Source organism: Canis lupus, chromosome 16, assembly GCF_048164855.1.
Source record: "Canis lupus baileyi chromosome 16, mCanLup2.hap1, whole genome shotgun sequence".
Taxonomy (NCBI): domain Eukaryota; kingdom Metazoa; phylum Chordata; class Mammalia; order Carnivora; family Canidae; genus Canis; species Canis lupus.
Genome location: NC_132853.1, coordinates 56765631 through 56788744, shown reverse-complemented (window position 1 = coordinate 56788744; position 23114 = coordinate 56765631). Strand labels below are relative to the sequence as shown.

The 23114-nt window shown below is 53.6% G+C and overlaps 1 protein-coding gene across 3 annotated transcripts in view; it reads left to right on the top strand.

Moving 5' to 3' along the window:
* The window catches only part of UBE2O (ubiquitin conjugating enzyme E2 O), a 56341-nt gene that overhangs the window by 26014 nt on the left and 7213 nt on the right, over positions 1-23114 (top strand). Inside the window, exons 1-12 of one of the 3 annotated variants that reach the window (XM_072781701.1) lie at positions 16503-16668; positions 16811-16870; positions 16975-17085; positions 19017-19114; positions 19568-19631; positions 20306-20449; positions 20874-20983; positions 21111-21261; positions 21504-21976; positions 22340-22494; positions 22755-22867; positions 22950-23078. In XM_072781701.1, coding sequence (XP_072637802.1) covers positions 16859-16870; positions 16975-17085; positions 19017-19114; positions 19568-19631; positions 20306-20449; positions 20874-20983; positions 21111-21261; positions 21504-21976; positions 22340-22494; positions 22755-22867; positions 22950-23078 — 1560 coding nt within the window. In that variant the 5' untranslated portion in view covers positions 16503-16668; positions 16811-16858. Of the gene's footprint in view, positions 1-16502; positions 16669-16810; positions 16871-16974; positions 17086-19016; positions 19115-19567; positions 19632-20305; positions 20450-20873; positions 20984-21110; positions 21262-21503; positions 21977-22339; positions 22495-22754; positions 22868-22949; positions 23079-23114 lie in introns of those variants that run through there. The other 2 variants (XM_072781700.1, XM_072781699.1) reach the window with 2 other exon arrangements.

Sequence of the window (23114 nt, the reverse complement as noted above, 5' to 3'; positions counted from 1 at the left end):
AATAGGCCTGCAAGCTTTCAAACCAATACAGGGAAAATGCTCAGAATTATAAAAACTAGGTCATTCCTCTAGAAAAAAGAGAGCAAAGAGAAAGTATGGTAGGTAGAAGGCACCTAAAGGTAATAGTAATAAACCCACATGATCACAGTAAATATAAACAGAGTAAAACATGCCAGTGAGGACAGGTTGGAGGACAGTAGAGCAAACCCCTCAACATTTTGAGGGAAGGGACACCTCGGTGGTTCAGTGGTGAAGCGTCTGCCTTTGGCTCAGGACATGCTTCTGGGGTCCCGAGATCCAGCCCTGCATCCGGCTCCCTGCAGGAAGCCTGCTTCTCCCTCTGCCTGTGTCTCTGCCTCTCTCTGTGTGTCTCTCATGAATAAACAAAATCTTAAAAAGAAAAAAAAATTCTGAGGGAATTCTGAATTTGGGCACATTACCCTGCAGGCAATTTTTGCAGGCATCCAAGAACGGGGGGCAGGGAGGGGTGCTTCCCATGGACCCTTTCCCTGGAAGCTGGTGGGAGGCATGCTTCACCAAAACGAGTTTTCTGGGATCTGGGAAACAAAAAATCCCTTGTTTCTTGCTGCAAAGGAAAGCCCATGTTGGAGAGGCAGGGTGGAACTCTCTAGGAGGATGGTCTCCAAGAGACGAAACCCAGGGAACACCTGATGGATTACTTGAGCATGTTTGGAGAAGTTACGGATAGGTTTTTGACAGTCACCACCAGGCACGAAGGTTGTGTGTGTTCGCAGAGTGCCCCTTGGTTCAGCTCAGAGCTCTGTTTACCCCCTTAGTTTGTCTTGTTTGGTCAGAGCAGTGGAACTGTTGGAAGGATGGGCTTGAGGTACGGGGCTGTCAGAGGGAGGGGAAGAGACAGTCCAGGTAATGTCTGCCGTTAACAAATTAGGACTCAGAGCTGCAAGCATACTGAACACTCCGCTGAATATTCTCCCCGCTGGGAAAGTAGAAAGGGGTTGCCTCAGCGGCACACTATTGAAATAGTAAGATGGGGCTGCTATTTTGTGTTGTTATGCCTTTGGTGCTCTTGTTTTTAAGAATTCACTGGTTTAACCAACACTGTTCAGTAGCAATACAACACAAGTCGGGGGCGCCTGGCTGGCTGAGTCGGTTGAGCATCCGACTCTTGATTTCCGCTCAGGTCTTGATCTCAGGGTCTTGAGATCGAGCCCCAGTCTGCGTTGGGCATGGAGCCTGCTTGGGATTCTCTCTCCCTCTCCCTCTGCTCCTCCCCTCCCGTTCTCTTAAAAAAAAAAAAAAAAGAAGAGGAAATACAGTATAAGCCACACATGTAATTTCAGAGGGTTTTTAGTGGCCACATTAGAAAAAGCCAAAAAGGAACGGGTGAAATCAATTTTATTAATTTTTATTCAAGCTAGTCTAGATCCGGGATATGTCAGCATGCAAGGGCTATAACCTGTTCATGAGGTGGTGTGCGTTCTTCGTTCTCGGCTTTGACTCCGGTCTGTGCTCTAGCATATCCCCTCTCACACTTGGTCACATTGCAGGTGCTCCATAGCCCAGTGTGGCCAGGGCTTGCCTGTGGGATGGGACAGGTCTGACCCAGGAACCATGGAGAAGCCCATTCTGGAGGGTTGCTCCTGCCCCTGGTTTCTTTCTGTGGCGCAGCCATCCCTCCTTTAAATTCTCCACAGGCATTTGCAGTTGTCGCGCGTTCTCATGGAAGGTCTAGACTCGAAGACAGAAATAATCCTGGGCTTCTCTTTTCTGTCCTAGAATTTGTTTCCCTCCTTCCTCCTAGATCCTGTTCCTAGTGCTGCTCCGAAGCTTCTCAAAATTCTGTACATTGTGTGAGTAGAATAATCAGAACTGGGCTTAAAACGTTGTGGACAGGCTGCCAGACTCCGCGCAGTGAGGCCGTCTGTCCCCCTTCTAGGTGGCTCTGCTTTTCCTGTGGCTCTTGCCTGTTGGCTCGAGTGCTGCTTCTCAGATCGTGGTTACTTACCTGTGTGGTTCTTTCTGTGTGGACACCCCGCAGAACGGTCACATCAGACCAGTAGGCTGCTGGGCTGGGGTCGGGAGCTGAGCCGGGCTTAGGAGCTGGGGGGTGGGCCCTTCGATGCTGCCCTCACCGAGAGAAGGTGGTGGGGGTCCCAGGGAACCGATTCTGGGCTTGCCAGCTGTGGGGTTTCTGAACAGAGGGCCTCCGATGTGCAGGTTCCTGCACAGATGCTGTGGCCTAGGCTGCCCCTGTGGCTTCACTTTCAGGCCTGAATCTTCAGATTCTTCCTCCACCATCTCTCTGGCGGCTCCTGGGGTGCCCCCTCACATCCACCATGTGGGTTCCTGGGAATGTGGCGGTGAGCAGTGCCTGCCCTTGCGGGGTTCATGTTCTACTGAGGCAGAGAGTAACAGATGCAGGAGGAATGGCGAGTGCTGTGGAGGAAAAGTGGGAGTGTGCAGAGAATGTGTAGAGAACAAGGAGGAACAAGTCCAAATGGGGCGGTCAGGGAAGGCCTTTCTGAGTAGGTGACGTCTGAGCCGAGACGTGAGTGCAGCCATCTGGAGAAACATGAAAGCCACGATTGTCCCCTGTGGCAGCTCCTACCGCCCCTAGCCTAACACCAGCACGTAATCGCTTGTGGAACTACCTGTCCTCCCCACCCTTCCGTTGGCTGGGCTGAGGCTCTCTTGTTACCCAGTTTCACTGGCATCAGACACAGCATCTTGCATCCTAGCATTGTGTTGGTGGTCGCATGAGTGGCTGGATGGACGGCCTGCAGTCGATCCAGTGAGCAGCGTGTCCTAAACGTGAAAGGAAGCAATCGTCTGGAGCCCAGACTTCCCTGCAGGGCAGACCCTGGCCCAGCCCAGCCCCTGCGAGAGGAGAGACGAGACTGGCCTGCAGCCTGAGGAAAGTGGGTCAGTGTTAGACACCCCCATCACACCTCTCCCCGTGTAGCTCCTCAGCAGTTTCTGCACGCCGTCTGTCTGGGGACAGTTCGGGCTCCCAATGAGTGAAGTCAACTCAGAAACGGTTGAGAAAGCATGGGCAGGGGGCACAAGGGGGAAATGGTTTTTGATTACTTACTAGCCACCGTGCATGTCCTGGCACCTCCTGCAGCTTGCTGCAGTAGGGACCTCAGAACCACCGCTGCAGGCCAGCCTTCACCCTCTGGCGGCTCTGCTGGCCCGTGTGGGACCGCAGCGGGGTCCATGAGACATCATCATCTATCTGCCCCCGTCTTCCTCCACTTAGCCCGATGGTCCTCGAGAAGGTCTGGGTGCAACCTACGACACAAGGAAGGATTCTTCAGATGCCGATCTTCTGTTGCCTTCTGGTTCTTCTTGAGCCTGCCAGCCAGCCCAGATAGGGGAGATAGAAAAGCTGAGATGTTTATCCCGTAGAAGCTGTAACCCATACCCCAGAAGGTCTCTAGCCCTTCTAGACACTTGGGTTCGGCTGTGGGGCACTTATAGCTGCAGTTGTTCCCGTTCCCTGTTAGCGGGCCACAGGGGATGTTAGAAGTAAGTCTGCAGGACCAGTAGATGTATCCTCCTTACCTCTTTTTCCAGCGTGTGCTGGTAAGTCCTTTGCACTTTCCCAGCCATGCCAATTATGATGAATTCAGGCGGCTAAATATTTGTGCTCAATTTTGTTAGAAATCTTTGCTCAGAGGGAGGCTACCTGCCTCTGTCCTGACCTAATTCTGGTAACACGGGGAACTGAGGAAAGGAAGGCTTGGTTGTCGTGGTTGGCGCTGCAGTGGCAAGGAGGCTGTGTCTGCTGACTCCCGGTAGCGAGGTCTGCCTGTCTGTGGCCATGGCATTGACAGCGTGGATCAGGCCAATTTGGAAGGCAGTCTGCAGTTTGGGACCATCTGGCTGTCAGGACCATCACTGATGCAAGGCCTAGCTTGCTTTCTATCCCAGGGTCTGGTCTGTCTTCCTCCTTGGCTTGCTGTGCCTTTACTAAGCTCCTGCCTTGGGGGTGCGCGGGGGGCATGTCTGCAGGGTGTCTTGGAAGATGTTTTAGAATTGAGGAGAACGGGGGCGGGGGGGGGAACCATTGGCATTTGGCATAGTCACTCTGGGGAAGGACCATGAAGCCTGCCCACCCGCCCCGCCGGGATGAATTCAGCTCACCTGCTGCGGGGGGGCTCAGCTGTGTATCCGGGGAGAGACAGCCAGGTAGGGGTGGGGGGAGTCTGGCCGGTGTTCTCGGTTCTGCCCTCACCGGATAAAAAACAAAACTCCGTGGGAAGATCAGCCACCCTGAGCCCCACACACTCCACCCCTACTTCAATGAGAGCCTGGCCCCTCAGCAAAGAATCAGCCTTGGATCAGGGCTCTGCTGTGTTATTTTTACTGCCTTTTCCTACCATATTTGCATTTTTAAAAATAGCAGTGCTGAGTGGATCCCTTTCAGTCTGAGTCTGCTTCAGAAGGTAGGATGCATTTTGCAGAGTGTGGCTATTGATTAGCAGCTGATTCTCAGTGTTTGGTAGCCTGACCCAAAGAAGATGCAGGTGTTGTGGGTGGAGGTAAAATTGGATGTCACAAGCCACTGTGTAGATGAGGTGTCAGCTCTTCGCTGACTGAAGCTTATGTCATCTTGAAGATGATGTCATGTTTCTGTGGGCTCACAGTAGGAAAGGTGAAAACAGGGAGCAGGACCATCTGTAAGCTGAGGTCCTGGTGGCCATCTACACATCCCCTCGAGCCTGGGCGCTCTTTCTCAAATTTGGAGCTCTTACATGTGGGCAGAGCCACATTTTATGTACCAGCTTGTCCCATCCAGAAATTCAGCTCTAACAGTTAAGTTCATATGGCCGCCTTCCTGCCTGGAAGTCTTTAAGGTGGCTAAGCCTTGTCCCCCAGGTGTCCGGGGGTATATGCTGGCAGTATCTGCTTTTTGCCACCTTGGTAGCAGCCGGCCTGGGTCAGGCCCCCTGTCTCTGGTCAGTGGGGGTTTCGTGCTAAAAGCTGGCACGGAGCCTACTGGCCTAGACTAGGGTCTGGAGCACCTGGGCAGAGGTAAGTCAAAGTTGGGGCTGCATTGTTTTGATGACCTGGTGCCTGTGTGTCTGTTCAAGGGCTGAACCATGAGAATGTCAGGGATAACCGAGGTGAGGAGCCGTAATCAGTGGAACTCACTTTGTTGATGATTTTATTTTATTTTTTTAATTTTTTAAAAGATTTTATTTATTTATTCATAGACGCACAGAGAGAGGGGCAGAGACACAGGCAGAGGGAGAAGCAGGCTCCAGGCAGGGAGCCCAATGTGGGACTCGATCCTGGGTCTCCAGGATCACACCCAAGGCCGCAGGCGGTGCCAAACCACTGCGCCACCGGGGCTTCCCTGTTGATGATTTTAATACCCTGTTTTTGCATCTTGAGCCTCAGATATATATGTTTAAAGTATTTTTTTTTAAGATTTTTTTTTTTGAGAGAGAGCAGGAGATCACAAGCCAAGGGCAGAGGGAGGCGTGGACTCCCCCACTGAGCAGGGAGCCCACTATGGGACTCCATCCCAGGACCCGGGATCATGACCTGAGCTGAAGGCAGATGCTTCACTGACAGCCACCCAGGCGCCCCAGAGTCTGTTTAAAGAGTGCTGAGGGTTCTGACGAATACCTGCCTTAGAACTTAGTCCTCCTCTTGAGACCTGCTGAGGCCGCCTCTGTCTTTCCTCGTAATCTTCTGTTATTTCAACACTGCTAAATTGAATATTTAGACTTCCTCCACTCTCTTGTTATGGGTCCATTTGTTGGTTTCCACCAGTTGCCCTTCAAAAACCAACATGGTGGGGATCCCTGGGTGGCGCAGCAGTTTGGCGCCTGCCTTTGGCCCAGGGCGCGATCCTGGAGACCCGGGATCGAGTCCCACGTCGGGCTCCCGGTGCATGGAGCCTGCTTCTCCCTCTGCCTGTGTCTCTGCCTCTCTCTCTCTCTCTCTCTGTGTGTGTGTGACTATCATAAATAAATAAAAATTAAAAAAAAAAAAACCAACATGGTAGTGTGTGTGGTCAGCCGAACACCACCTTGCAGCTGCTGATTGTAAGGCCTGGAGTCTAAAAACGGGTGTCTTGTAGTGCAAGTGAATTTTGATCTCTTGCTCTCAAGAAACGTCCTGGTTCAGGTTTGTGAAAATATGATTTCTGGCTGAGAGGTCCTTCCTGCGTGGAACCTAGAGTTGCCCAGAAGGAAAGAAGTTTCATGCCTTAATTATACAGAAAAGGTCACTGGGAGGCGTAGGTTCTATGTCTTGTGTGCTGGTGTTTTCACTACTATTCCCTGAACCCTCAGGGGCACCCTGGAGCATCATGGGGTGGGGAGGCTGTTCTGGTCCCTGAGCTGGGATGGTTCTGTGACTATCCCTGCACATTTCTTGTCTGAAATGAGAAGCCCTTCCCTTTGAGGCGGCAGTGAGGCTTGAGTGAGGTCTGTGAAGCACCTAGACATGCCTTCCTCCTCCTCCTCCTCTTCCTCCTCCTCCTCCTCTTCCTCCTCCTCTTCCTCCTCCTCTTCCTCCTCTTCCCCCTTCTCCTCTTCCTCCCCCTCCTCCTTGCACCCCTCCCTCAGGCCTGAGATGACCTGTCTGCTGGACCCTCTTTGTCCAAGCAAGGCTGTTTTCTCCTGCGTGCCAGAGCCTGGGTAGCACTAGCTGCTGCTGTTAGCGTGGCCCCTGCACACCCAGCTGAGAGCACTCTTTCCCACATGCTCTGATTCACTCTTGGTCGGATCTCTTCATCACTGTGGGTGGGTGTGTCTGCACTCATTAAAAGGAGGGTAGAATTTTGACCATGTGAACAAGAACATGGTTATTTGCATACTTTAAGATTTCCTGTGGGTTTTCTTGAGATAGCTCTCCTAGTGTACCTAAAATCTTTTCAATTTATAAAAGACTTTTTAGTAATGGCATCTAAATCAAGATGCACCCTTACATTAATTTTTGTGTCTTGTTTCAGCCTTTGTAAACACCATTTCATGTGTTTGCTTTTTCCAACTGAGCTGTAGGTTCCTCAGAAGAGAAACTGTCAGGAGGCTGGTTTAGGCTATGCCCCAGTGTGCCTGGCATGGGGCTTTCTCTGACCTGGCATGGGCCAAGGATATCTTTCCATTCAGCCTGCCCACTTGGGGGGGGGGGTGTCTGTGGGGATGCGTGCTCCAGACAGGCCGCCCATGTGGTCCCTCAGCAGTGACAGCTGTGGGCAGTTGGTAGCAACCAGGCCCCCTGGAGATGTTGCAGGGAACGAGCTCAAGCCCAAAGAGCCTGGACAAGCCCAGGGCTGTCATTCCAGATGAGGCATCTCGCGCCCAGGTTGGTAAAAGGACTCTGCTCTCTGGCTGTGACAGAGAGGTGGAGGGATTCTTCCCCCAGTCTCAGTGATTCTGCTGTTTTGTTCACAAGTATTTCCAGTCCCAGCTCAGTAAACCATCCCATCCTGACATGAGTTGCTGTGGGTGAGCTTTGGGTAATTGACGTCAGGAGGGAGGGCAGTCAGGGTTTTTCAGACTTAATGACTAAACCAAGAGCCATTCCATCTGTTCCAGAGTTTCCAGGCCATTTGGTGACCAGGTGATGTGCAGTACCTCAAGATAGGTGTTTATTTCATCTGCCTTGAATTAGCAACCGTGGGTATTGGAGAAGCAAGCAGAGGTTGGTGTGGATTCAGGAGGTTATGTCTTCCACACGGGATCCCTTGTGGTTGAGAGTGGGCCTGGCCTGCCCCACTGGACTCAGAGACCGTCCCTTTGAGCTGCTTCTCTTTCCTTTTTGCCTTTAAAATGCCAATTAGAGTAGCCAGCGTTGGGTCATCTTTTCAGAATGCCCTCCTGGGGCTGGACTGGGACAGGGCCCTCCCTCCTTCTATCCTCATACCCTCTCTCTTAAGACCTTCTCTTAGGTGAAGACAAGGTGCTGTGCACATAGGTCACCTGGAACGAGAGACTGTTCAAGTATGGATTTCCAGGCCACTCCCTAGCCCTGTGGCCTGGGAGTCTGCATTTCAGGGAGCTCTGGGAAGATGGTGGAGTGCTATCAGGGGCCACTCTTTGTCAGCACAGCTCTCATCACTTGAGGGCCATGGTCTAGGCAATGCTTGCCCAATGAGGAAAAATAAGTTAACAAAACCATGGCTCTGGAGTCTTGTGGCCAGGGTGGTCTCAGGCAGTTCACCTACTTCTGCAAGCCTCCAGATTCCTCTGTGGAGTGAAAGCACGGGTGATGGTGGTGCCCCGTAGAGGTTGTGGGTTTGGAAGAGGCTGAGCACGTAGGCCTCCTGCCTATACTGTACAAGCTCACTAAAGGCCTGTCATCGTTCCCTGAGCTGACCTGACATCAGAGGATGTAAGTGGGGTGGAGGTCTAGAAGGCAGTGTTGGGCCCTGAGCCCTCTGCACCCAGACAGTGGCCTGCTGCATGCATGCTCACTCCCAGGGATGCCCGGCAGCCCCAGGACAGCAGCCTGGCCACAAGAACAGACATGAAGTCATGTTTACTGTTTACTTTTCTACTTTTTAGTTAAACTTCTTGAGGAGGGAGATTTCCTCCTAAGGCTTCCCATTTGTACCCTCCCTTCAGATCCAGAAGGCCCTGGGCTGCTTTGTGCTTTTTAAAGTCAGGTAGACAAGCCTGGGGCCGAGACTAGAGGTGCAGTGCCGGGTTCTTTCTCCATGCCTCCACCTCTTGCCACCAAATGCACAAGCCACACCCCAAACATCACGGCATCTGCAGAGACCCAGCTCTGCTGCTGAGGCTCCAGCTGGCCTGCTGCCAGGCGCAGCTCCCCAGTCCTGCCCCCTCACTTAGTAGGCAGTTGGACTGGGTCCCCTTACTCTGTCCCCTGGGGCAGGCTGTGCCTCCAGGCCATTCCAGCAAGCTGCAGCTGCATTTTCCAGGCAATGATGCAGTCATGCTGCATTGCCCAGCCCTGATTGCAGCTTTTGATCTCGGGTGTGTGATGAGAGGGGGGTCCCAGGGGATAGTGCTGCCCTGGGGGGCTGAGAGTACAGAGGCCTGGTCTATTTTCATCTGAAGCCAAGGAGGTGGTGAACATCCCTCACCTACATCTCTGATGGTTCCTATACAGCCTGGCCCTTCCCACCCTCCCCCACCTACTGTCCAGAAGTAGGAACTTTTGTCTCCCTACCCAGCTAAGCAGTACATGAACTTCTGTATAAGTTTTCACGTATTTTCATTTTGTCCCCCCGTCTAAATACAAGGCACATTCCTACAGATTTATATTCTTGTCTCATTCTCAATCTATAGGAAACACTAGAAAATTGTGGAATTAATGGACCTGAGTCTGGTTTTAGCCAAACTTCTGGTGAATGGTTTCTGTAGCACATGATTGACAGAATTTTCTAGTTAGGGACACTGACCTTTGTCTTTTCTTCCATTCTGCCCAGACGTTTCTAGCTGTCCTCTCTCTTCCCCAGGCATGTGAGGCCCTCTGGCCATTTGTGTTTTGCTGGTAAAACCTTCTCTCCTCAGGTGGGCAGCTTGCTGATTGTTGGGTTGTCAGGGGCTAGCCACATGATGGTCAACTGCTCTGAGAAAGTCCTTACCCAGCCATACTCTAGAATCACTGACCAGTCATATCCCCCGGCCCCATGTAACTGGGAACTCGGGCTTAGGAAGAAGCCAGAAGAGGAGCCTAGCTCTATCCACAGTGCCATTTCCTGCCCCTTCTGAAAGCCACCATGCTGACATCTGTAAGTGATGCCAGAGAGAGTTCGTAGTACCCGACCCCCACAGTGTCTGGGTGCAAACATACAGATCCTGGGTTTTTTGTTTGTTTGCTTGTTTTTGGCTCCAGACCAACTTCCAATGAGAAAAGAAGCCTCTCTCCCCTTGGTATAACTGGCTGAAACCCTAGGCAGAGAGAAGCAGCAGAGCTGGGTACAGAGACTGGGCAGGTAGGGTGGGGGCTCTCAGACTTCTTCGAGTGACCCACCGGAGAATGCACATTTTATGTCATGGCCGAGGACACATGTGCATTATATATTGCACCTAGAAGGGGTTTCCCCAAATGTACCTGGCCTTACTGTGTGTCATGCGTGTAGATACTTCCTTTTTCCCCCCCTAGTGTTGGCCATGACCCCCTAAATTGATTTCATAACCCACAAATGGGTCACAGCCCACAGTTTTGAAAAACACTGCTGTAGGGAGCATTCCACTCTAGGATTTCCAAAACTTTTCCAGAATTCCTCACTGTAGCATACAGATTTCCAGTCCCGCATAAGTAGCTTCTCTGCCCACCCAGTTGTATTTGCGTTGGCAGGGGGGAGAGGGAGGTTAAGGTCACTGGGCCTTCCCACTCCTCACCCATCTCTGTGCCGAGTCCTTGTAAAATTCTTTCAAAACAGTGTGCACTCCTTATTTTACATTTGTATGTTCTCCTCTAGCCCTGAATCTACAGGAAGCTCTAAAGAAATTAATTGACCTCAATTCTAGGTTTTAACAAAGTTCCTATTGAATGGTTTCTTCTGTTCTCACCCCTGTCAAAACGAGCCGGGCTGAGGGGCTTCTCAGCCTTAGGAGCATCTGTGTGTGCTCTCAGGCGTCTGCCTCCCCCCGCGGTGCTGCTGGGGTGCGGTGCTCGCCGTGGACTGGAACCCACGGACAGTGTGGCTAGGCCCTTCAAGCTTAGGGACAGACAGCGTCAGAAGTATCTGTGACTAGGGGTGGGGTGGGGGTCTGATTAGGAGTCCCTGGGGTCCCCAACCCAAGTGGAATCCCTGGTGACCTGTTTCATCCTTCTCCAATGTGTCTTGGACTCACACTCCACTCACACTGTTGGCAGGTGGCAGGGACTGTGCTTCGCAGATTGTTCCTACCCCCTTGGGAGTAGTAAGCCTTTAGAAATTTCCAGTGCTGGCCTGACCTCATATTCCTTTCAGGACTCTGTCCTTTGAGTCCTGGCTTAGGGAAACAGCCTAATTCCTACTTGTGTCGGCTGGGCCACTTTTCCCCTCCTCCCCAGGCAAAGCTGCGGGGTAGCTTGTTTTTCTTTTCTGAAGAAAGAGTCTGGTTTCCTTGCTGAGCACTTTGAGGTTTCTGAGAGGTCCTCCCGAGGCCTTGGGCCTGGCTCAGTTCAGCGATGTTTGGTGAAACCTCACCCTGAATACAAACCTGAACCTGGACCACTATAGGCTGTCCCTAGTTTTCCACTCGCTCACCAGGGCACAGTGTGGGGCTGGCGGTCAGCTTGTCCTTGTGATCTGAGGCTGTGCAGCCCCCCGTGGATGCTTGGCACGATGCTGAGCTTTTTGAGTTTGAAGCTGTTCCCAGTTGTAAGTTGAAGGTCTGGTATTGAGAACATTACTGTTTTCCTGGAAAGACAGGCTTGGTTTTCCTCCGGTGGGTCTGAAGGACGATACCCACATCTCTTCTGTTTTGGCCTTCCCCAGAGTCGGACGGTAGATGACAGTGGTCGAGTGCGTGGGTTCCAGCCTTGACACAAATACTGAGGCACCTTGAAGCCCCTCCTTTGCCTTTCATTGGGAACTTCCTGCCACTTCCCTGTCACACCGGGAGCCTGGTGCTGGTGCGGCTGATGAGGAATGAAGCCACCTGTGTTCCCCGGAGCAGGTGCTTGGCTTCCGCTGAGAAGGCCAGCCCTTAGGGCCACCCACCAAATCCTACGGATGTGATGCTCAGATCCACTTGAAAGTAGTTTCTTGTATCAGCTTCCTTTTATTTTCAACCTATTGATCAGCCTCAGTTTGTCTTTTTATATTCATGAAACAAACTTATACAGCGACTTTGGGCTCCTCCAGGTCAGTTGAGAGCAGCGTTATGAGTGAGGATTTGGATCAAGGGTTGTAGGACCTGCTTTGTTGCTGCTGTGTGGTCAGCAGTGGGCCTCGAGACTGCAGCTCAGGGGAGCAGTGTGCACCTCAGTGGGGGCAGGAGGAGGAGAGTGATCTTCCCGGTCAGAGCAGAGCTCCGTGGAGCTGGACTGGGAGTGGCATGGAAGTGCCCGGCCTCGCTGCCATGTTGCCTCTTCCCTGTGATTTTATTGCATCCCGACCACGGGAGGCACCTCATGAGCTCTGCCTTCTGAACATATCCGGGGTGATCCTTTCCCCCACCTCTCTGGTCTCAGCGCACCATTCTAGTGGCAGCCTCAGGGCTTCTTGCCTCAACGCTGCAGATACTTTGGGCTGGATCACTGTCATGGTACCAGGGCGGGGGTGGGGGTGTCCTGTGCATTATTGGATGTCTAGCAGCATCTCTACCCTCTACATTATCAGAAACTCCCTTTGGTAACGGCCAAAAATGTGTCCAGACAGTCCAAATGCAATCTGGGGGCAGAGTTGCCCCCAGTTGAGAACCACTGGGCCAGTTGGTCTCCCTACCCCTCTTTACAGCATGTTTTTGGCCCCCAGCACCTAGAGGATCCTTTTAACATTATCGCCACGCGTACAGTCTCCTCTGAGCCCTGCAGGGGTTCCATCTCAATGAGGATGGAACCTCAGGTCCTTCCTGCGGTTTTTTCTCTAAGGCCTGAATGAAGTAGTCTCATCTATGCTGCCCTCCTTGCTGGTTGTTGAACACACAGAGCACATGAATCTTTACGGCAGCCCTGATCTCTGGTCAGATGTCACCTTGGAGTGGCCTTTCCTGACCAGCCATTTAAAATAACTCACTCCTGCTTTCTCCCGTTCCCTCTCACCCCTGCCTGCACTGCCTTGTTTTTCTGTATGGCTCTTAGCACCACCTGATGTGTGTGCGCACACGCAAGTGCGTGCATTTCCTCCACTGTGCTAGAATGTAAGCTTTGTGAGAGCAGGCACTTGTCTCCCCAGCGCCTGGCACATGGGAGGTGCTCATTGTTCAGGTGAGTCACCTCCTCTGTAAAGCCTGGCTGTCCTCCAGAGCAGTGCCAGCATCCCTGTCCCTGGAGGGCAGAGGTGGTGTTGGATGCGCGTCTCTAGAGCAGGCAGGGGGAGCAAAGGATGTCCCACAGTTGTGTCCCAAAATTGTCTGAGGTAACACATGCCCCCTCCCTTTTTTAAGGATTTTATTTATTTATTCATAAGAGACACATAGAGAGGCAGAGACACAGGCAGAGGGAGAAGCAGGCTCCACGCAGGGAGCCCGATTCAGGACTCGATCTCAGGACCCTGGATCATGACCTGAGCTGAAGGCAGACACTCAACCACTGGGCCACCCAGGTGCCCTAACACATGCCCCTTTTATTTATTTATTTATTTATTTTTAATTTTTATTTGTTTATGATAGTCACAGAGAGAAAGAGAGAGAGAGAGGCAGAGACACAGGCAGAGGGAGAAGCAGGCTCCATGCACCGGGAGCCCGATGTGGGATTCGATCCCGGGTCTCCAGGACTGCGCCCTGGGCCAAAGGCAGGCGCCAAACCGCTGCGCCACCTAGGGATCCCCACATGCCCCTTTTAAAAGCCATCCATAGCCCCTTCTCACTCAGAGACACGTTAACATTTTGGTGTCGTATCTTTTTTTATTTTTCTGTTCAGAATCTTCTGACAACTACACTCTCCCTCAAGAAACGCTGAGAGTCAGCACCTCAGAGGTCGTTGAGCATTCTAGAGCCAGTAATGACAGTCATCCCCACCTCAGATCCCACCCTGGTAAATTTTTTTGTTTTGGGTTTTTGTTTTTTGTGTTTTTTTTTTTAACTGCAGTGAGGTGCACCTAACAGAAAGCCAGGGCTTTGTCTGGGGACTAGTTGAGCTCCAGAGTCATGTTTCCGTGGACAGGTGCCACGCCCTCTAGTGCTAGTCCCAGGCACCTGCTGTCTGGGCGCCGGATCCTTCCAGTCTCCTGTCCCAGAAAGGAATAGAATGTTGAATGCCTTTATGACCAGGAGAGGAATCACTGTCTTTTACCACGTGTGGACCTGCCAGAAATAGGTTTTACTCTGCTCCTCTCTCTGCAGCTCTGGGGAGGGATGAGCTTGTGTGGTTAAGAGGATGGTCTCCAGCCAGGTGCCTGAGTGCAAGTCAGGGTCCACCTGTGTGTCGCTGTGTGACTGTGAACGAGTTTCTTGTTTTCTCCCCGTTTCAGTTTATTTATCTGTCAAATGGGGATGACAGTGACAGTATGCCAAGAAAACTGAAAACCTCTTGACACGTAATAAGCACTATTTGCAGTTGGCAGAGGTGTCCCGAGCCCCTGAGTCTTCATGAGCACAGTGATGCCCTCCAGAGTGGGGATGTGGGGAGCCTTCGTGATGCAGGGAGCACAGAGAGGAAGGGGCCATTTGGAAGGGACTGTGCAGGGGAGAGGCACACAGATTGGAGAGGACTCACTTGTCTGGACGAAAGTAGTGCCCCTGTGGGTGGGGACATAGGGAGTTGGGCAGGAAAGTTGTGAAGGATGAGGGAGACCCTTGCAAGTTGTCCAAAGCCCTTCTAGACACTCTTTGCTCATTTTCTGGAATTCCCAAGGGAAGGCAAATAGCCAGAAGAGTGGCCACCACACCCCTTTCTTCTCCCTGCTGCTCCCACTCTGCTCCGCTCCTAACACTGTCAGGGCTTGGGAGAAATGTCCCTCTCCATCGTGGGATGTTGTTAGAAGAGCCTGAAGACCAAGCCTCACGGTGGAGCGGACTCTGACAAAAGACAATGCGCAGGTTGGGAGAGCCACGTCCAGAAGGCAGTGTTAGCTCATCAGCCCCAGCGCCCCCCAGCGCCTGCCTCCCCAGGAACACGGGGAACTGCGACCTGCCGGCCTCAGCACAGGTTCGCAAAGGCAGGAAGGAGAAAACATGCCCTGGCCTTGCAGTAATGCCAGCCTTCACTAGCGTGCTGTTCCTACTTAAGCCTCAGAGCGGGAGCCTCAGTGTCCCCTCTGCACCAGGGTGCTGCGAGACTGGGCAGCGTGCCATCTAAGACCGCAGTGATTCAGGATCTGTGCCTGTGCCACTCCCTTCCCTACAGCTCTGTCAGGGACCAACACAAACCCCAGGGTGGGGACACCATCTGCAGACGCAAATTGGGGCTCTTCTCAGGGATCCCTTAGCAGGCGAGGCAGCCTGCCTGAGACTGCAGGTCACACCAGGGATTGGTGTCCGCCCTGCCCCACACAGAACAGTCCCTCTCCCATTGGATTTCCTGGCACTGCAACTTTGGTTTCTATGGCAACTTGGAAAAACCTGCAATTGTGGCTTTTTGAAGTCTAAAATGGGAGCAGAGGTTTGAGATAGGGTGGGACAGCACTAAAATACCACATCCCAGACCAGAGCTTTGGGCACAGAGGGTTAGAGCATGGGAAGTTCTTGGAGTTAGAAAAGTGGCACTGTCATCCTAGCAGACCCTGAGCAGAGCTCCACGTGGCCCCTCCCCGCCTCCTGGGATCTTCGAGCAGAGGGAAGGAGAGCCTGTACACACAAGGTCTCCAGCCTGTGCCTTGCAGGACAGTGGAGTCGCATGGAGTAATCACATCTGGCATTTGCTGAGCACTTACTGTGTGCCGAGCACCCTGTGATCATCTGCTTTCGTTGCCTTATTATCTCCTCAACTGCTCCGAGATGGCTGCTCCCACCCCATTTTGTACATGTGGACGGAAGTGATTTGCCTGAGGTTTCAGAGCTGACATGGCCAAGTGTCTGGATCGTGGGCTTAGGTTCCTATGTAAGAAAATCTCTATCCCTTGTCAATGGTGGAGCCCATTGCTCCCCCCCTTCACTTTTTTTGGTTTTCTTAAAGGTTTTATTTATTTAGATCACCTCTCTACACAGCGTGGGACTTGAACTCACGACCCCAAGACCAAGAGTCACGTGTTCTTCTGACTAAGAAGTGCCTCCCCTTTAGTTTTTTGTCAAGTCCTGTCCTCGTGATAGCCGGGTTGTCTTAGCTGTCGTTACCACAATTGCAGGGATCTTGAGCCAATGCCTTCCTTTTTTTAGTGTCTCAGTTCTCTTTCCATGGCGGTCACCTTTCCACGCCCGGGGCCTGGGAGTGGGGCCAGTGTGACCTTGAGGAGTCTTAGATTGGCTGTTGTTTGAGAGACCAGCTCTTGCATCCCTGTGGTTTAGGATGCTGGAGGTGCCCCCCACAGAAGGAGGTGGGCAGTCATGGAGCCTCACCCCATACCCTGGCTTAATGAAGAACCCCAGGTTTGCAGAGCCAGCAAAGAAGACAGGCTGGCCTGGCGGAGAACCATCTTCCTCCTGGGCCATTGGTGGGGGCTCCAGGGCCTGGCACAGGGAGGGGACAGCTCTCGAGAGGCCCCAGCTGTCCTCAGAGGCGGCTGTTGCTGGGCGTTGGTGGAGGGATGGGTCAGGCTCGTCGTGCGGTTGGCTGGGCTCCAGGGCCGGCCACCCTGAGCGGCCGCAGTCCTCTGCAGCGCCGCAGATAAGGAGCGGGCCGCGGCTGGCTGCGGCTGGCCAGAAAGGATAGCCCAGATTAGAAGGTCGCGTCGGGTGATAGCGGCCTTCAGGGTGACCCACACAGCCCAGTGTCACGCTCCTCCTCCACCCCCCTGCGCGGCGCTCAGCAGCAGGGCCAGGCAGGCACTCGGAGAAAGGAGGAGGAGGATTCCGCTCCCGGCAGAGTGCTTTGCTGTACAACAGACGGCGATTGAGGCCTTTGTTGAAATGAGGCCTTCTATGATCCGCAGGCTTGTGTGGTCGCAGTTACCTCCACTTGCGGTGTTTGCCTCCGGTTGGGCCCCTCCGTCTGGGTGCGATCAGAGAGGTGTGTGGCGTTTGCTAAAGCCACACTTAGGATTTGTGCATTGGGCGGTGTATAGGCTCACACCTCAGTGAGAAATTGGAAGAAAAATGCCCCCTATACAGACGTCAGAGGCCCTTCTGTCACACTGTGTTCTCTTTCCCAGCTGAAACTAGAGGACCGCTCCGTGGTACCCCGGGACGTGGTCCGGCACATGCGATCCACTGTGAGTCTTGGTGCGGGGGTTGCCTGGGGAATTGTCTGGGCCGGGTCTGCCCTGGTGGCTGGTGCTGTGCGCCTGCTCGGGCCTGGATGCCTTCTCCTCCCCAGGACAGTCAGTGTGGCACCGTGATAGACGTCAGCATCGACTGTGCTGTCAAGCTCATCGGCACCAACTGCATCATCTATCCTGTCAACAGCAAGGACCTCCAGCACATCTGGGTGAGCAGCCCCATCCACCGCCCTCTTGGGGTGTCTCCGGCTTCTGGCCAGGCCCTCAAGGGGGCTTGTTTGTGTGTGCCTGAGTGGCGCTTCTTGCGAGGAAGCCGTTGGAATGTGAGGTCGAGCCACATCCCTGGGCCTCCAGCGTGGACTGCTGGTGTGGTTTTCACTACTTAGCTTCCTTCCTTCTCTCATACTCACTTTTGGAAAAACAAATTTCTTCCTTAATTTCTTTTTTAAATGACTTCAGACTCAGGAGAAGCTCTGAGTTCCTGCATTCCCGGCACCATTGGGCTCCTTGGCTGTGAGCCTTTCCCTCCCTTTGCCCCGTCACCTTCCTCCTCCGTTCCCCACATTTCCTTCTCGCTCCCTGCTCTTCTGTCTGAAACCCTGGAAAGCAGGCTGCAGATGGAGCACCCCGTGGGCCCTAAATACTGCAGCACGTACTTCTTCCAAACAGGAGTGCTCAGCGCCCAGTTCAGGAAGTCAGCACTGGTGCGCTGCTGTCCGATCACAGACCCTGTTCAGCTGTCCCAGCAATATCCTTTCTCCCCCTCTGATCCAGGATTCCATTCAGGAGCACACTTTCCATTTAGTTGTCAGCTCTTTGATTCCTCATCTGGAGCTGCTCCCCAGTCTTGCTTTGTCGTCCTACCCTGGTACATTCCACTGGCTGACCCCGAGCATGGACCTCTGTGACATGGCCTCCTGACCAGACTCAGGCACCTGCATCCTTGGCAGGACCGCCCAGGGCCCCCTGAGCTCTTCCTGAGCCCTGATGTCCAGTGGCCACAGCGGGGGTGTCCACTCTGACCTGTTGTGTTGGTGCTGCCACAACCTTCACACCTTGCAAGTGATCCTGTTTTGTGAGATGTTCCGGGATTGCGCCAGTAACCTGTCACTTGTGAAACCCCGATCCGCTGGCCTCTGTGAGCCACCCTCCACTCCCCCCACCCACCCACCCAGCCAGCCAGCGCTCTGATGGTCGCTGAGGGGAGCTGTACGATGCCGACGTTCCTCCTCGTGCTCAGGAGTCGGCATTCTGGGCAGTAGAGCTTCTCCTTCAGCCTCATTTATGTACTCATTTGTTTTGTACATCCGCGTGGACTCGGAGATTCCTGTCTTACCCAGTCGGTTGTAATCTGTGACTGCCATTATTTGTTTTGTAGCTGAAATTATCCCAGATTTAGCCAGTGAGAGCCCCTTCGAGCTGACATCTGTGTCCTTTTGACATACATATGCCCATCTTTTTTTTCTTTTCCTTTTTAAGCGCTTTCTTACTTTCTACCTTTCCTGCTCCAGCCCTGGAATCATTTCTCCAAAGAGCCTTGGTTCCTTTCAGAGGAGAATGATATTTTAAAAACCAAGATCTAGATGGAGGCTAGGTGTACTCATTGCTACTAGGGCCTTTCGGGACAGCACTATTGTATGGACAGACCGTGTGTGGACACGGACAGAAATGCGTGTACATACATGTAGGCACATCTGAATTTGTCAGTACCTCTTCTACATAGACATGAAGATATGTGAGTTTGTCCGCTTCCCCCTTTCTGTATGAGTGAGTCCCTTCCCTAATGGTAAGAAACTTGGTTCTTTGATATCCTCAGTGTATTAGTTATCACTTTACTTGTCCATCAACTACCCTCCACCTGCCACCTCCACAGCTCACTCCTATCCAAGAGTCCTGTGTCCATGGAGGCCCCAGGGCCTCTGCACAACTCTCGTTGCCATGAAGCAGCCCCTGCTGCCTCTTCTTTCACCTCGGGGAGGGAAGCTGGGATGCAGCATAGAACTCTTGGTGGGGAAAGCCAGTGGCCGACTGGCCCAGGCAGCCATCTGGATGCCTCATGTGTCTCGGGGCAGAGAGGAATTGGTGCCCTGCACACCAGTGTCGCCTGCATCTCTCACACCCCTGTTCCCTTGGTCTGCAGCCCTTCATGTACGGGGACTACATTGCCTATGACTGCTGGCTGGGGAAGGTGTACGACTTAAAGAACCAGATCATCCTGAAGCTATCCAACGGTGCCAGGTATACCTGGCCATACCTGGCTGCTCTGCAGGGGCCACCTGGGGAGGGGGGCCGCCCATGGGGAGGAGGGGCCAAGGATGTTTTTTCCCAGAGCCTGTGACAACATGAGCTCCAAGCACTGGGTCTGACCCTGGGCTAGTCTCCTGTTGCCCTGGCCTCATTTAGAGTGTCTGCTAGGGGTGATGCTTTATTTCAGGCACCTTTTAATGGTAGTGAGCAGTCACATATGGGTTAAGGTCTTATTTGTTTTGAGGGAGTTACTTGTACCAGTGTAGAGGCCGAGCTGTGGGCAGAGGATGATTCACACCATTTTAGGGCATGCCAGCATATTGATGCCTCTCGATAACTCCTTTTGATACTGGTCAGCACCATAGCGTGTCCTGGGGCCATGCCTCCCCTGAGACTCTGTCCTTTTGCCCCGTGAACCAAACCCCTGTTCATTCACTATTTCAGGTGCTCCATGAACACAGAAGATGGCGCCAAGCTCTATGATGTCTGCCCCCATGTCAGTGACTCTGTACGTGTGCTCCACCCAGGCAGGCTTCTTGCGGGGGCAGGCTTGGGGGGACAGGGTCTCATGTTCCCTTGCCCTCTGGGCTGGCCAGGAAGGATGACCACTTAGCAAAGAGCTGGGAGCTAGCCTAGGCTAAGCAAGTGCTGCTTCTAGGCAGAGTGGTTTCCCACAGAAGGGGTAGGTATGCACCAGAAGGTCCTAAGGTCTGGGCATGGGCAGGAGTATTAGAAGGTTTCTTTGCATTGTGTTAACTGGATCTCATCCTAAAAAACATCCATTCTTTAGTATTAGAGTCTGTACACTGTCATTACGATATGTTACTTGAGAACAGTAATGTGTGACCATTTGCAAATATGGGGGGCTGGCGAGTGCATGATCAAACAGGTTTGGGGACTATTGCCCTCTAGAGTCCTTGCAGTGTCACCCTTGGCCGACAACATTGACATGGCCTGAGAGCTTGTTAGAATGAGTCAAAGGTACATTCTGGTAAGTTCTCTGGGTGATTTACATGCACTTTAGGTCTAGGAGGTGCTGCTCTGGAGCCCTAGAGTCTGTTTTAGCCTGGGGCAGTGGGGAGCATGCCACTGTGAGGTGAGGGAAGGGGTGGATGCCCAGACCACCAGCCCCTGAGGAGATGCCACTCACAAGGACTTCTTCTCTGGCCCCACACCCTGCAGGGTCTCTTCTTTGATGACTCCTACGGCTTCTACCCAGGCCAGGTGCTCATTGGCCCTGCCAAGATCTTCTCTAGCGTCCAGTGGCTGTCAGGGGTCAAGCCTGTGCTCAGTACCAAGAGCAAATTCCGAGTGGTGGTGGAAGAGGTAGGGGCTGGGCAGGGGGCCGCGTCCTCAGACTCCGTGCCCTGGAGCTGAGCTTTCGTCCACACCTTCGTCGTCTGCTCTGAGGGCTCAGCCCGGCTCCTTAGCCCTATTGATCAGAAAGGGCTTTAAATAAAGGGAAGCCAGGGTGTGGTCATGGGGTGGCGGGTGGGCAGATGTCCCCAAGACTCGCTGATTCAGAGTGAGCAAGGTGGGACGGTGGCGAGTGGCAGTTCCTTTGGGCCCTGATGGGGTGGTGATCCCTCGGACGAGGCTGTAGTTGTCATAGGTGGGGCCTGCTCTGCGGGTGCCATACTTGGGCCCATTCTCAGAAGATCTGCTTCCTGCTCTGGAGGTCAGGGCAGCTGCTTAACCAAGAGAGCTATTAAGCTGCTGACTAAGGCCCTGTCCTACCCACCATCCCCAGGTACAAGTTGTAGAGCTGAAAGTCACATGGATTACCAAGAGTTTCTGTCCAGGGGGCACGGACAGCGTCAGCCCCCCGCCCTCTGTCATTACCCAGGAAAACCTAGGCAGGTGAGTGGCTCCTGCGTGCCCACTCCAACAACCCCAGTGGCATGCCCTGAGCAAGTTTCTGGGCCAGAGTCATAGATGTGGGGGTGCCGAGATCATCCTTGACCTACTCCTCACTTCTCCCTCCCAGGGTGAAGCGTCTCGGATGCTTTGACCATGCTCAGCGGCAGCTTGGAGAGCGCTGTCTGTATGTCTTCCCAGCCAAGGTAGAGCCGGCCAAGATTGCCTGTGAATGTCCAGAAAAACACTGCGCCCAGGGGGAGGGCTCTATGGCCAAGAAGGTATGTCCTTGGGGTTGGGATCGGTGGGCATTTGAGGAACTGGCCTTGAGCTATTTCCACAGCCAGGAAGGAGAGTCTGTGCTTTAGGCCTTGGGGGGCAGCCCTGATCTCCTTTGCAGGCCACCTAGGTGTGTATAGCTGCCCCCCTCTCCCCAAGCTGCCTGGGTGTCCCTCATGCCCAGGGTGGGGCCATGGTGGTCCTGCGGCTCCACAGCCCCCGCCCTCCCTGTCCACCCTTACAGGTGAAGCGCCTGTTGAAGAAGCAGGTTGTGAGGATCATGTCCTGCTCCCCGGACACCCAATGCACTAGAGACCATTCCATGGAGGACCCAGGAAAGAAAGGAGGGGCCAAAGCCAAAAGCGAAACAGGGTCCATCAGTCCCGAAGAGACGCCTGATGGGTCCACCAGCCCGGTGGACATGCAAGATGAGGGCTCAGAGGAAGCCCAGGACACGAGTGAGCAGCTGCCCCCCTTCCTGCTGAAGGAAGGTGGAGACGACAGGCTGCACTCAGCAGAGCAGGACGCGGATGACGAGGCTGCTGATGACACAGATGACACCAGCTCGGTGACCTCCTCTGCTAGCTCCACCACTTCCTCCCAGAGTGGCAGTGGTACAAGCAGAAAAAAGAGCATCCCTTTGTCTATCAAGAACTTAAAGCGAAAACACAAGCGGAAGAAGAATAAAATCACTCGTGACTTTAAGCCGGGGGACAGGTAAACCCAGAGGGCGCCTCTCCCTGCTGACTGGAGAAGGTCCAGCCTGGGGCTGACCCTTTGGTGCCTGCACACACAAGCATACACAGTCCACAAGCCCTCTGTGGGCTCAGAGGCACCCAGCTGAGGTGTCTCGGATTGGCCTGGATAGAAAAGAGAGGTCTGGGAGTGGGGCAGCGGGTGGCATGGTGGCACTGGCCCCAGGTCTGGCCCCTGGGATCACATTCACGAGGTCTCCCAAAGGAGACCTTTCTCCAAGGAGGTTGCAGGGCAGGGGAGGTGTAGGTGAGCACATGTGGACCGCTTTGTCTTCCTTCTCGCCCGTTTGTGTGGCCTGGCTGGCTGGTGGCACCGTGCCTGCAGGGTGGCAGTGGAGGTGGTAACCACCATGACCTCGGCAGACGTCATGTGGCAGGATGGCTCCGTGGAGTGCAACATTCGCTCCAATGACCTCTTTCCCGTGCACCACCTGGACAACAACGAATTCTGCCCTGGAGACTTCGTGGTGGACAAGCGAGGTAGTGCTGCCTCCAGAAGGCTGTCCAGCAGAGGGCCTGGACAGGGCTTAGGGGGGATGGGCCGGAGGTCTCAGGGACAGGGAGGAAACAACCCCTTAGAAGGTGACTCACTTTTTCAAGGACCGGGGCAGCCTTTTCTGGTCTCCCAGCCTAGGCAGAGGACATGTGGGTTCCGTGCCTGGCTATGGTTGAGATGTAGTGAGGGGCAGGTGGCCCCACCAGGACTCCTTACCTAGACGTTCCCTCCTCTGGTTCCGCAGTCCAGAGCTGTCCGGACCCCGCTGTCTATGGTGTGGTGCAGTCCGGGGACCATGTGGGCCGTACCTGCATGGTGAAGTGGTTCAAGCTACGGCCAAGTGGCGATGACGTGGAGGTGAGTACACGCGGTCCACACTGCTTCATGGTGGGCTAGGTGTCAGGCCCCTGGGCTCACGACGACCCATCCTATCCTCCAGCTGATTGGAGAAGAGGAAGACGTGAGTGTCTACGACATTGCTGACCACCCTGACTTCCGGTTCCGCACAACTGACATCGTCATCCGCATTGGCAATACTGAGGATGGAGCTCCTCACAAGGAGGATGAGGTAGGGCTGCCTGCCTCCTAGGCAGCATCTGCAGTC